Source organism: Carcharhinus amblyrhynchos, chromosome 10 (genome assembly GCF_965287045.1).
Source record: "Carcharhinus amblyrhynchos chromosome 10, sCarAmb.v2.hapA, whole genome shotgun sequence".
Lineage (NCBI taxonomy): Eukaryota > Metazoa > Chordata > Chondrichthyes > Carcharhiniformes > Carcharhinidae > Carcharhinus > Carcharhinus amblyrhynchos.
Genome location: NC_137333.1, coordinates 76,208,320 through 76,221,842, shown reverse-complemented (window position 1 = coordinate 76,221,842; position 13,523 = coordinate 76,208,320). Strand labels below are relative to the sequence as shown.

The window sequence follows — 13,523 nt, the reverse complement described above, 5'->3', positions numbered from 1 at the left end:
GCAAATTTCGACACCATACACTTGGTTCCCTCCTCCAGATCATCTATATAAATGGTAAATAGCTGAGGCCCCAGCACCGACCCCTGGGGCACCCCACTAGTCACCAACCGCCAATCCGAATAGCACCTATTGACCCCCACTCTCTACCTCCTATTTGACAACCAGTCCTCTATCCACGCTAACACCCTACCCCCAACTCCATGTCCCCTGACCTTCTGCAATAACCTCTTGTGAGGTACCTTGTCAAACGCCTTCTGAAAATCAAGAAAGACCACATCCACCGGCTCTCCTCTATCTACCGCCCTGGACACATCCTCATAGAACTCCAATAAATTTGTCAGACACAACTTCCCCTTAACGAAACCGTGCTGCATCTGCTCTATCAAGCAATTCCCCTCAAGATGCCTCGCTATTTCCTCCTTGATGACGGATTCTAACATTTTACCTACAACAGACGTTAAACTAACCGGCCTATAATTCCCTGCCTTTTGCCTGGCACCCTTCTTAAACAACGGCGTAACATTAGCCGTTTTCCAATCTTCCGGCACTTCCCCGGAATCCAGCGATGTCTGGAAAATAATCACCAAGGCATCCACTATCACCTCCGCCATTTCTTTCAGAATTCTTGGATGCATTCCATCCGGTCCTGGGGACTTGTCCACAATCAGCCCCTCCAGTCTGTCGAGCACTGCCTCTCTAGTAACAGTAATGTCATTGAGACCCTCCAGTCCTACCACCTTTCCATCTCTAACACCCGGCAAATTATTCACGTCCTCCTCCGTGAAGACCGAAACAAAAAAGTTATTCAAGACCTCAGCCATATCCCCATCCCCTACCCACTAAGTCCCCCTTCTCATCCTCTAAGGGTCCAACGTTCACCCTAGCCAGCCTCTTCCTTTTTATATATTTATAAAAACTCTTGCTATCCTTTTTTATATTAAGCGCTAGCCCGGCTTCATCATTTACCCTACCCTTCCTTATCAACTTTTTTGTCAATCTTTGTTGACATTTAAACCTCTCCCAATCCTCTTAGCTACTCTAAACGCCTCCGCTTTTAATTTAACACTTTCCTTCACCTCCTTCGTTATCCACGGCTTATTACCTCTCCTCCTACGGTCCTTTTTGACCATCGGAATAAATTTCTGCTGAGCACCAAGAAAGATCTCCTTAAAGATCCTCCACTGCTCCTCAGCAGACCTACCTTCCAACGCGCTCCCCCAGTCAACATTCGCCAATTCTTCTGTCATCCTACCGTACTCCCCTCTGTTCAAACAAAGGACGTGTGTCCGGGAACCCACTTTCTCCTCCTCCATCTGCACCAGAAACTCCACCATACAATGATCACTCTCCCCAAGAGGATCCTTCACCGCAAGGTCCCTAATTCTACCCGCCTCATTACATAACACCAGATCCAAGATCGCTCGCTCCCTCGTCGGCTCCAACACACACTGTTCAAGGAGACTATCCCGGCAGCATTCCAAGAACTCCTCCTCGAGCGCACCGCGTCCAACATGGGTCGACCAATCAATATGTAGATTGAAATCCCCCATAATTACGGCCGTCCCATTCCTGCACGCCGCACTTATTTGCGCATTAACAGCCCGCCCCACCTCCAGATCATTATTCGGGGGCCTATAGACGACACCCACCAGCGTCTTCCTCCCCTTGCTGCTCCTAATCTCTACCCACAACGATTCCACGTTCTGCTCTTTGGCTCCAATATCATCCCTTGCTACCACCCTGATGCTATCCTTAATCAGCAGAGCTATGCTCCCCCCCCCCACCCCTTTTTCCTCCCGCCTATCCTTCCTAAACACTTGATACCCCTGGACATTCAGCTCCCAGTCCCTGTCACCTTGCAGCCACGTCTCTGTAATGGCCACCAGATCATATCCATTTGTGCCGATCTGCGCCACCAGCTCATCCACTTTATTCCGAATGCTTTGTGCATTCAGATAAAGTGCCTTCATCCCAGCCTTCACCTGGACCCTATTTGCCGGAACGCCACCTACCATACTCACGCCCCCTACTCCCTTTATTATTGGGACATCCTCGGCCTCTTCCCTTACCTGTACCCTCTCCTTAACTTTAGGCCTCGTAATGTCACCTACCCTCGCACCCCCCCCCCCAATTAGTTTAAAGGCCTGTCTACAATCCTCTTTACACGATATGCCAGGACTCTGGTCCCAGCACGGTTCAGACCAACCCCATCCCGCCCGAACAGTTCCCACCTACCCCAATACTGATGCCAATGCCCCATAAATTCAAACCCATTCCTCCCACACCAATCCCTGAGCCACCCATTCACTTCCTTAATCTTATCAACCCTACGCCCGTCTGCACTCGGTTCAGGCAGTAGCCCACAGATAGCCACCTTGTCGGTTCTACTTTTTAATTCCATTCCCAGCTTTTCATACTCCCTCCCCAGATCCTCAGTTTGCATTTTGCCTACGTCGTTGGCACCCACATGTACCACAACGACCGGATTCTCCTATGGCAGAAACTTGAGATCCTAAATGGAACTCATCCACTAATCAAAGGATAGCCAACGATGACAGGAGCAACCTCAATGTTGCAAATACTGAGGAATTTGCTAGAGTAGATCAGTATAGTTGTGGGAAGATGGGATATTAGTCAAATTTATTTCATTTCTGGAACCTTGCTATCTCTGTTATCCAAATCTTGCAAATTGAGGTGTTACGCATCCTTTATCACAAAATAATTTCAAGGATCTGATTATATCCGCAGCAGGATGAGATGCTCTGTAATGTGGTTACTTTGCGGTTTTACTGGTACTTCTTAAGATTCTCTAATATTATTTTGTTTCTTCCATGACTTTTTTTGTGTTAAGAAAATCTGAAAATTTTAGCCGAATTCTTTGGCACAGCAGTCACCCCTGAACAACGGGCTCATTAGTAACTGTAAGTCCAAGGTTACCTATAGAGGCTAAGTCATGAATGTTCATTTTTGGCATTATTGACAATTCACTATCTTTTTGAATTATTTTACATATGTATCATAAGAGCGCATCTTCCTCAGTCCATACATCATTCTCTCCATACAGCCAACTTTTTTTTTTACTCTGGAACATAGGATTTACAAGAAATTTCACAAAGTATCAAATGCACAACAAGAAGAAAGGGAGGACATCTGCATAGTCGTAGGAATTATATGCGACTTGGATTCAACAAATGAAAACTTTCCTAAATAATTCAGTCAAAAGATCTGCATAAGTGGTCAAAAGATTTAAAAACTTTAAACTGGAGAATATTAACATTGTTAATATATCCAGGACAGCATTTTCTCCAAGAGGCCCTATTGTTAAGTAGCATTTGCATCAAAACATCAAAAACAAACCTCCAACTCTTTAAAAAAAAATCAGTTATGAAAGGATCCTGATGCTTTCTTTTTGAACAGCTCCAATGGCAATATTCTGGGTCAGCAATCTGTCCCATCATTTACAGCATCAGTGACAACTAGAATCCAAGTCAAGTCATTTTCTCTCAAGAGCAAGGATACTTGCCTACAAATACTACCCTTGATCAACATCAGCAAGCATTAAAAACTGAGAGATACTATACTGACAGTGGTAACAGTAGCTGAGTTATCTCCTGCCAAAGTGCTGGATAAAGCTTACTGACAGTGTGTTCAGGCCTGTTCTCAAATTATTTCAGTAACTCTAGTTCCAATATCAGTAGTTTACCTTCATATTGCACCTTTAACATAATGGACTGGTTTCTAGAGTAGAAATAATGAGTGCTCATTGTTATGTAGAGGTATAAGAACATAAGAAATAGGAGCAGGAGTAGGCCATCTAGCCCTTCGAGCCTGCCCCGCCATTCAATAAGATCATGGCTGATCTGTCGTGGCTCAGTTCCACATTCCCGCCCTCTCCCCATAACCCTTAATCCCCTCGCTTATCAAAAACCCATCAACCTGCGTCTTAAAAATATTTAGTGAGGCAGCCTCCACCACTTCAACAGGCAGTGAATTCCAGAGATTCACCACCCTTTGAGTGAAGAAGTTCCTCCTCAACTCCGTTCTAAACCGCTCCCCCCCCTCCTTTATCTTGAGGCTGTGCCCCCTAGTCCTACTGTCCTTTCTGAGCGGGAAGAGTCTCTCCACCTCTATCCTATCCATCCCATTCATCATCTTATACGTCTCAATGAGATCTCCCCTCATTCTTCTAAACTCTAACGAGTACAAGCCTAGTTTATTCAGCCTCTCCTCATAGCTCAACCCCCTCAACTCCAGTATCAGCCTAGTAAACCTCCTCTGCACTCCCTCCAAGACCAAAATATCCTTGCGTAAGTACAGCGCCCAAAACTGCACACAGTACTCCAGCTGCAGCCTCACCAATGCCCTATACAGCTGCAGCAAGAATGCCCTATACAGCCGCAGCAAGAGCAAGTTGCAACAACCATGCATGCAAAGTTAATTGCAGAAATCAGCGGCCCACAGAGGCACTGACTGCAGCAGGATCTTGCTCTCTCAGCTGCAGCGTGGATCAATCGACGAGGTGACTGGGAAGATCTAGTGACGTGAATGTTTCTGATGATGACACATCCCTCTAATAAGATGAGCTGAAGGCACACCTTTTGAGATCTGTCTCCAGCCAAATGGCCACCTCTGAATTATTTAACTTATTTTTTAGTGTCACAAGTAGGCTTACATCAACACTGCAATGAAGTTATTGTGAAAATCCCCTAGTCATCACACTACTGCACCTATTCGGGTACACTGAGGGAGAAATTAGCATGGCCAATGCATTTAACCAGCACGTCTTTCAGACTGTGGGAGGAAACCCATGCAGACACAAGGAAAATGTACAGACTCCGCACAGACAGTGATCCAAGCCAGGAATCAAACCTGGGTCCATGGCACTGTGAGGCAGCAGTGCTAACTACAGTGCCACCCCTGGCCATATTGGTTAGTGATGTGTCTCAATATCTATGAAATGTTCCTAAATGGGGCCAGAGGCAAATTTCATTGCTTAAAATGGTCATCAATTAAGTTTTTAAACACAGATAAATGGACTTTCATTAAGAAAGTCACAGAGTCATAAAGGTTTACAGCATGGGGAAACAGGCCCTTCGGCCCAACCTGCTCATGTCACCTAGCTTTTACCACTAAGCGAGTCCGAATTGCCTGCGTTTGGCCCATATCCCTCTATACCCACGTTACCCAGGTAACCGTCCAAATGTTTTTTAGAAGACAAAATTGTACCCGCCTCTACTACTGCCTCTGGCAGCTCATTCCAGACACTCACCACCTTGTATGTGAAAAAAGTGCCTCTCTGGAATCTTTTGTACGTCTCCCCCTCTCACCTAAAACCTGTGCCTTCGAGTTTTAGGCTCCCCTACCTTTGGGAAAAGGTATTGACTCTCTACCTTATCTATGCCTCTCATTATTCTATAAAGCTCTATAAAATTACCCCCTCAGTCTCCTACGCTCTAGGGAAAAAAGTCCCAGTCCAACCAACCTCTCCCTATAACTCAAACCATCAAGTCCTGTCCTGGTAGCATCCCAGTAAATCTCTTTTGCACTCTTTCTAGTTTAAGAGTATCCTTTCTATAATAGGGTGACCAGAATGGTAAACAGTATTCCAAGTGTGGCCTTACCAATGTTTTGTACAACTTCAACAAGACATCCTAACTCCTGTATTCAAGGTTCTGACCAATGAAACCAAGCATGCTGAATGCCTTCTTCGTCACCTTGTTCGCCTGTGACTCCACTTTCAAGCAGCTATGAACCTGTACCCCTAGATCTCTTTGTTCTATAACTCTCACCAATGCCCTACCATTAACTTAGTAAGTCCTGCCCTGGTTCAATTTTCCAAAATGCTCACATTTATCTAAATTAAACTCTATCTGCCATTCATTAGCCCACTGATCCAATTGATCAAGATCCCATTGCAATCCTGGATAACCTTCTTTACTCTACACTATGCCACCAATCTTGGTGTCATCTGCTAACTTACTAACCATGCCTCCTAAATTCTAATCCAAATCATTCATATAAATGACAAATAATAGGGGACCTAGCACCAATCCTTGAGGCATACCATTGGTCACAGGCCTCCAGTTTGAAAAACAACTCACGACAACTGCCTTGTCCACTGTCGTCAAGCTAATTTTGTATCCAGCTGGCTACCCCACCATGGATCCCATCAGATTTAATCTTTTGCAACAATGTATTATGCAGTAACTTGTCAAAGGCCTTGCTAAAGTCCACGTAGACAAGGTCAACAACACTGCCCTCATTTACCTTCTTGGTTACCCTTCAAAAAACGCAATGAAATTTTAAAGATCTGATTTTCCGCTCACAAAGCCATGCTAACTGCCCCTAATCAGTCCTTGCTTCTCTAAATGCCTGTGGATCCTGTCTCTCAAAATACGTTCTAATAACTTACCCACTATAGATGTTCAGCTCACCGGCCTGTCATTCCCAGGCTTTTCCCTGCAGCCCTTCTTAAACAAAAGCACAACATTTGCCACCCTCCAATCTTCAGGCACCTCACCTGTAGCTGTCAATGATTCAAATATCTCTGCTAGGGGACCCACAATTTCCTCCCTACCCTCTCATAACGTCTTGGGATACACTTCATCAGGTCCCGACGACTTATCTACCTTGATATGCTTTAAGACTTCCAGCATTTCCTTCTGTAATATATACACTCCTCAAGACATCACTACTTATTTCCCTAAGTTCCCTAACATTCATGCCTTTCTCAACAGTACATCCTGACAAAATCTGTCAAGAGAGAAAAAGAGTTCACCCTTCAACTCCATATGAATCTTATTCAGAACTGAAGAGAGGCAAGTATGTTTTATGCTGCTGAAAAAGAGGGGGTGGAGCAGGTGGAGCAAAATAAAAGGTCATGAATAGTTTGGAGTTCAGGAGAGATTTGACAAAGATGACGGATACAAGATAAAGGGAATGGTAATGACAGTTAAAGACTAAGACAGGTGTTAACACTGGCATAAAGGTTAGTTAGCAGAACATGTTAAAAGCAGAATACGGGTAATTTTGATATTGGAGCTGACCAAAGAAAGTATCTACACAGTTACAATGCAGAATTTACTCAACAAAGTTGAGGGTAAAAATAAAAAGTCTGTTTTTAAGACTGAAAGCTGTTGATGACAAGTTAAAACTGAAGAATAATTTCATTGAAAACTTCCATAAAGTTGTACTTACAGACTGTGAAGGGCCACATAGTGAAAGAGAGCTCTCCCTTCCTGAACTAACAATGTGAAGGACTGCAACCATAAAAGACCACAAGATTTTTAAAGTTCTTAATTGCGAAGCTAAAACCCCATCTTTAATTTGAATATCTGTCCAACTGATGGTATGTATATTATTAAATGTTTGGGGTGTGGCAGGGGGCTTGGAAGAGAAGTTTTGTCAGTTGTATCATAGGAATCTTCCATATATTAAACAAAGGCTGTTTGAAAATGGCAAGTTTTAACCAAGCACATTCCCATGTGAATCAATGTTTTTCTGCAAATTATTTTCCTTTTAGGTTAATCAACTTTAACATTCTTCTTTTACCATTGGTATGAATTCCTAACGGGAAGATTTTCCACTCCTTTAACAAAACTTTTGAATTCTACTTTATATCAATGGCCAACTAAAAAAAAATCAGAAGTCAGAAGATTATCTTTAGACTTAAATTGCAGGCCAAAGGACCGAGCTGATCTATCAACACAGAGAGAAAATACTTTAAGATCAATCCTTAATAAGTCAGACTCAAGGCATGAAAAATAAAATGAGTGCTACGCATACTATCATGAATTATGCTGAAATGGGTATGGAGGAGGGTAATCAAGGCCTAGAATTTTTAATACAGTTAACAACAACATATCCAAACAAAGAAGGGGAAGGGGAAGAACCAACAAACAGAAAGACAAACAATTGAATAAAAGTAGTAGTCAAATAAATTGTGATTAAACTGTACTATGGTCCACACAGACAGCACTTGTACCCTATGCAGTTCTAATCATGGGGGACATGGGATTTTACTGTGCTGAAAAAAGGCACAATGCTAGTGTTGGAATTCAGAATCTTAAGGAAACATTGAAGTAACTTCAACCTAGAAAGGAGATATACAAAATAGCTGATATGAAGTGCATCTACGTGCTACAAATCAGAGTGCAATAGTAATCCTCTAATATTCTAACTAGTAACAGAAAAGGCTGAAGACAGATAACAATAAGCTTTCTTCAAAGTGTGAACAGCACAAAACAGACTGCTAGATAGTTTATTAGAGATCGACTTCTTATTTAATAAACAACTGGATGTTGAACGGAGGAACTTTGAATGGATGAATCAGAATAGACCAAATTGCTTTACTTGCGCATAATTATTTTGTGATTTTCAAGCAGTTTGTGGATCAATGCTGAACAAAATCTATTCTGCGATTGACTATAACGGGTGATGAAAAGGCTACGTGAAAAAGTCAGCTCTGAAAAATCAATAATGGAAACTACAGGTAAACCAAAATATTATTTCAATGTTCAGGGATCAGAGTTTTATCCCTACCTTAATTTATAATTATAGCACAATAAATTTTCAACTTAAAATCAAATATATTTTTCACTAAGCATTTGTACAATTCCAAAATTACAATATTTAGCTTTAAAAAATATTACAGACAAGAAAGATATAAATTTCAATTCCAGCTCTGCTAGGTTAACTGACCTCAGATAGGGACAATGGAATTGTTAAGCTACATTATATTGGTCATTGTCTTTACACCAGCAGCCCATTAACTTTCTTCTCTTACAGTCTTAATCTGGCATCTAGAACACGTTACAATACGGCCATTCTCATGTGTGCATTACTAACACACACAAATATAAATCAGTTATGACAGCAAAGGATATTTTGATCTAATATAGTGCACTAATATCACTGATTTTTAAGTACTTATCTCTTCTAATCACAATGAATGCTGTGTTAAAATTGTGTTAAGATATACACTTATACAACTTCACAGAGATTATGGTAGGTACATTACCACATAATTTAGAATACAGACTGTCAAATATGTAAAATCATGCAATATAAACTTGTGAAATATTTATCTTTTACATTTTCAGGGGCTCGTGGCACATTCTCTGGCAAAATTAGGGATAGCAATCCCATGAAACAGGAAAAGAAATCATGAGAATTTAAGAGTTAAATGTCTTAAGGCAGGTGAGTACTTTGCAATGTTCTTGGCATCAAAAAATATTTAATGGAGTATGACATCAAGAAATCCAAACAAAATTTTAGTCAACAGGGGGAACCCTCTCTGGTGGTTAGAATCCCACATGATAAAGAAATATTGGTTATGTTTGTTGGGCACCAATCATTACCGCCCCAGAACACTGCTGCAGTTTCTCTTCAGGGAGGAGTCCTTGTCCTAAAAACTTCTGCTGCATCAAAGATTTTCTTCTGTCTAAAAAACAGTTTTGGCTTGTTTCCTGATGATTCCACACTGCTTGGTCCATCTACAACTCTTCTGGCAATGAAGCAGTCCACACTATCCTTCAGAAAAACCTGGATATCATTCAAGCCTAGGCTGACAACAGGTAACATTTGTGCCAGGTATTGATTATCCTGAACAAGAGGAAGTTCAGCAACCAGTTGCCTCTCCTCAGCAACATCACCAGCAGGCTTCCCACTGGCAACAGTTTGCAAATCATCAATGATGAAAAGCTTAACTGGACTATCCACAACAACAACACAGCTACAAAACCAGGACAGATGCTTAATACTCTAATGGGTAAGGCTAATCTCTTCACACCTCAAAGCTTCTCCACCATCTACAAAGTTTAATTTAAGAATGCAAAGAAACACTTACTTCTCACCTGGATGTTTCCATCTGCAACAACATTCAAGAATCTCAGAGTAGCCAATTTGATTAATGCCCCAACTGAGCTCAATATCAATCCTCACCACCAGTCCACTGTGACTACGTTATGCTAATTTACAACTTACACTGATAGTACCTCCTGTGACCTCCACCAAGAACTGGAGCAGGACGATTAATGGAAGTACCATCACCTCCAAATTCATTTCTAAATTTACACACCATCCCAACTTTGACATAGCTACCATGCCTTCATCACAACAAGTTTAAACCTAAAATTCCCTCCTCTGATCACAAGGACAATGCCTTCACTTTCTAAAGGCAGTCAAGAATCAAAAATGATGTTGCCATGCCAGCAAAAATTGCATCCCAAATACAGTTTTGTTTTGAAAAAGATGTTCAATTCATAAGAGATTAGTGAATTGCTTTCACACAGCAAATGATTAATAGTTTTGAAGAGTATTTGCACCATCAATACTGATAAAGCAAAATTAAGTAGGCAATAAATCTTTGTCACTTTCAAGCCTATAACTCTTATAAATTCTCTACCGTTCCCAAATGTCCTCCATTACAAATCAGTTTCTCCACTTTCTTCGGATTCGACAGGTGGGCACAATTTGTACTTGGCTCTCTGCCATCCTTAAACTACTGACTAAGTTTGTAAAGGTGCAGATTAGCTGGATTGCTGATTATTACTTTCACTGTCTCAAAGATGGTACCTTTCCAGCTGAAACAGCCAAGATGTAGATAGAAGAAAGGAATTAATATGCACCGACAGTCCCATTGAATGGTGGGAGAAAATATGTTCATATTAATTCCGAGTGAAAGGTTTTGATGATGCAGATTTAATAGTATACAATCCTAAAATAATTCCCAATGTCATATCTAAAATGATCTGTTTCAAAATACATCTGCAATCATTTGATAAAATAAAGCCTACATAGTATCAATCCTGTGAACTTAGATCATTCCAATCAGAACCAATAACAGATCAAATAACAGCAACCTAATTTTTAATTAAATTTATACCAGACATTGGGTTCATAAAAAATGTTTTGTGTTTTGATGCATCATGATATTAAGAAAGCCAGTTATTATATGTCTGGAAAAAAAACTGAATGGCAAAAAAGACATGCCACCCCAACCAGCAAACTACATTATGGAAAACACCTATAATATGCTACTTTTTTCTAAAATATATACAACTGAATTACAATAAAATACTTTACCATGTCCTGCACAAGCATAAGCTTTGGCACAATCACTCAACAGGCTGGGTGAGCTGCTGCTGTTAGCTTGCCTCTGTAAACAAAAACAAGTATTATTATAACTGTGACTTTTGTGATGTCCATTCTCTCACATCAATCTACATGTTACTTTGCAAACACCACCTGCCTTTCATCCTTCATTTAAATATATCAAGTTACCAACAGACACTACAACTACCACATCTCTTATTAGCTACACCATAAAAAGTGCTCATCTACTAATATTTAATTTACACGACTTTAAAAGTCTGCTTGGAGCAGCAGAATCAAGAATCAACGGGGGGCTTGTGCCACTGACAGCTTCTTTAAGCAGGAAAGGGCTTTAGTGACACCACATCTAATTATCTCTCCATTTTTAAGGGAGCATATATTTGCATTGGAGACAGTACAGAGAAGGTTCGTCAGATTGGTCCCTGTGATGAGAGGATGAGCAAATTGGGTCTATATTCTGTAGAGTTTAGAAGAATAAGAGATGATCTCATTGAAACATTCAAGATTATGAAGGAGCTTGACATGGTAGATAGAAAGGAATATGGCTATGGAGTCTTAAACAAAAAGTGACAAAGAAAGACATCAAAACTTGTTGGCAGTCAAAAACAACACCAGAAGGATGAAAGGTTAAGAAATGCTTGAGCCAATAGTGGATGAGATTGTATTTGGAAGGAGGTGGGATGGGAGAAGAGGGGATGGGAGCAAAGAAACATAAGGGTTACTTGCGAAGGAATGGAGCAGGAATTCAAAGTAGAAAAGACCAATAGAGATAAGAAAGGTGGGAGGTATAGCTTCAGGTGAAAAAGGTTACCAGTAATAATCTAGCACTCATCTATCAAAGCCAGAGGAAAAGCCCATCTTCAAATTAATGCTGTGTGGAACCAACACAACTGAAAAGCTAGGATTCTAATGCTGCCATTACAAAGTGAAGAGCTTGAGCTGGCTGGGCAGCATAGAAGTAACTAGGTATTAGAAGCCCATTTTCAGGCCTCCATGTGAGTTATAGGAAGTACATTAATGGGATGATTTTAAAATGAATGCAGAACTTGAACTAATACAGTTAAAAATAGTAAGGGGGCAAAATCATGCTGATATCCACCAGATTTTCTTTGAATTCCTCCCATTTATTTTCCATTATTCTCACCAGACCTAGACCACAACAGTCAACATCACCAATAACCACTTTCCTAATAACAGTGATGAACTGTTACCTCCCATGGTTGTCCTCAAATTGTCTGCAACATTCACTGTCAATCACTCAAATATTCTCCACCATACTTTATATTGCCCAACTCCAGGGAGCACTCATTTCAGAATCAGTTTTTCTTTGTTTGATTTATTATTGTCACATGCACTGGGATACAGTGAAAAGTATTGTTTCTTGCGCACTATACAAACAAAACATATCCTTCATAGAATACATAGGGAAGGAGGAAAGGAGGTGCAGAATATAGTGTTGTCATAGTTAGGTTGTAGAAAGGTCAGATTAATATATGGTAGGTCCATTCCAAAGTCTGATGGCAGCAGGGAAAAGGCTGAGTCAGCTGGTACATGATCTCAGACTTTTGTATCTTTTTCTTGATGGACCAAAGGAAGAGTGCGTGTCCGGGGTGTGTGGGGTCCTTGATTATGCTGGCTGCTTTTCCGAGGCAGCAGGAAGTGTAGATGGCATCATTGGATGGGAGGCTGCTTTGCATCATGGACTGGGCAACATTCACATCAGTTTTTTGTGGTCTTAATCAGACCAGGAGTCATAGCAATCTGTGCTACATTTCCAAAGACATCTTCTTCTACTACCCAACTTTGCCTCTCGAGTACCTGAACATTGCATTCTTGACTCTTTCGTTATTTACATGCTATCCAGATCTATTACCTGCAATATTCATGCACAACACCATATCTACCACTGTCTTTCATACATTTTAGTCACCTCTACGATGTGAAACTGCATATTCAGCACCACAACGCACAAGTTAAAACTTTCTCCAACTGAACAATGGGAAATCCAAAGTTAACTTATTTGCACCTGTCAAAAACGCTGTTCTGCCTATCCTTTTGGCTTTGCATTCAGCCAGCTCTCAATCATTGTGTCTATTCTGCCCAGCTAAAACATGTTTAGAGATTTTATTGCATCAAAGGTGCTCTTCTTTTGCTGCAATAATAGAAAGAATAATTCAGTGGTTTTCAAACGTTTTGGGGTGAAAGACCCCTCTTCAAAATGATTTGTAATTGTGGAGCTCACATCCAAATTAAAATAGTACACAATATTTCTAATATCAAGTGCTGCGTGTAGAGTGCTTGGTTATGCTTTTAAGAAAACAATCAGTTACTTATAGGTGAGATAGGTGTTTCTGCTTCTCACTGCAGAGTCTGCCTTTCTTCAACAGGAGCACAGAAAGGAGGCTGGG

The 13,523-nt window shown here is 40.9% G+C and overlaps 1 protein-coding gene across 1 annotated transcript in view; it reads right to left on the bottom strand.

Annotated features, from left to right (window-relative positions):
• Positions 1 to 13,523, bottom strand: part of pan3 (poly(A) specific ribonuclease subunit PAN3) — a 178,657-nt gene that overhangs the window by 129,990 nt on the left and 35,144 nt on the right. Inside the window, exon 3 of the mRNA XM_080197405.1 lies at positions 11,086 to 11,158. Coding sequence (XP_080053531.1) covers positions 11,086 to 11,158 — 73 coding nt within the window. The remainder of the gene's footprint in view (positions 1 to 11,085; positions 11,159 to 13,523) is intronic.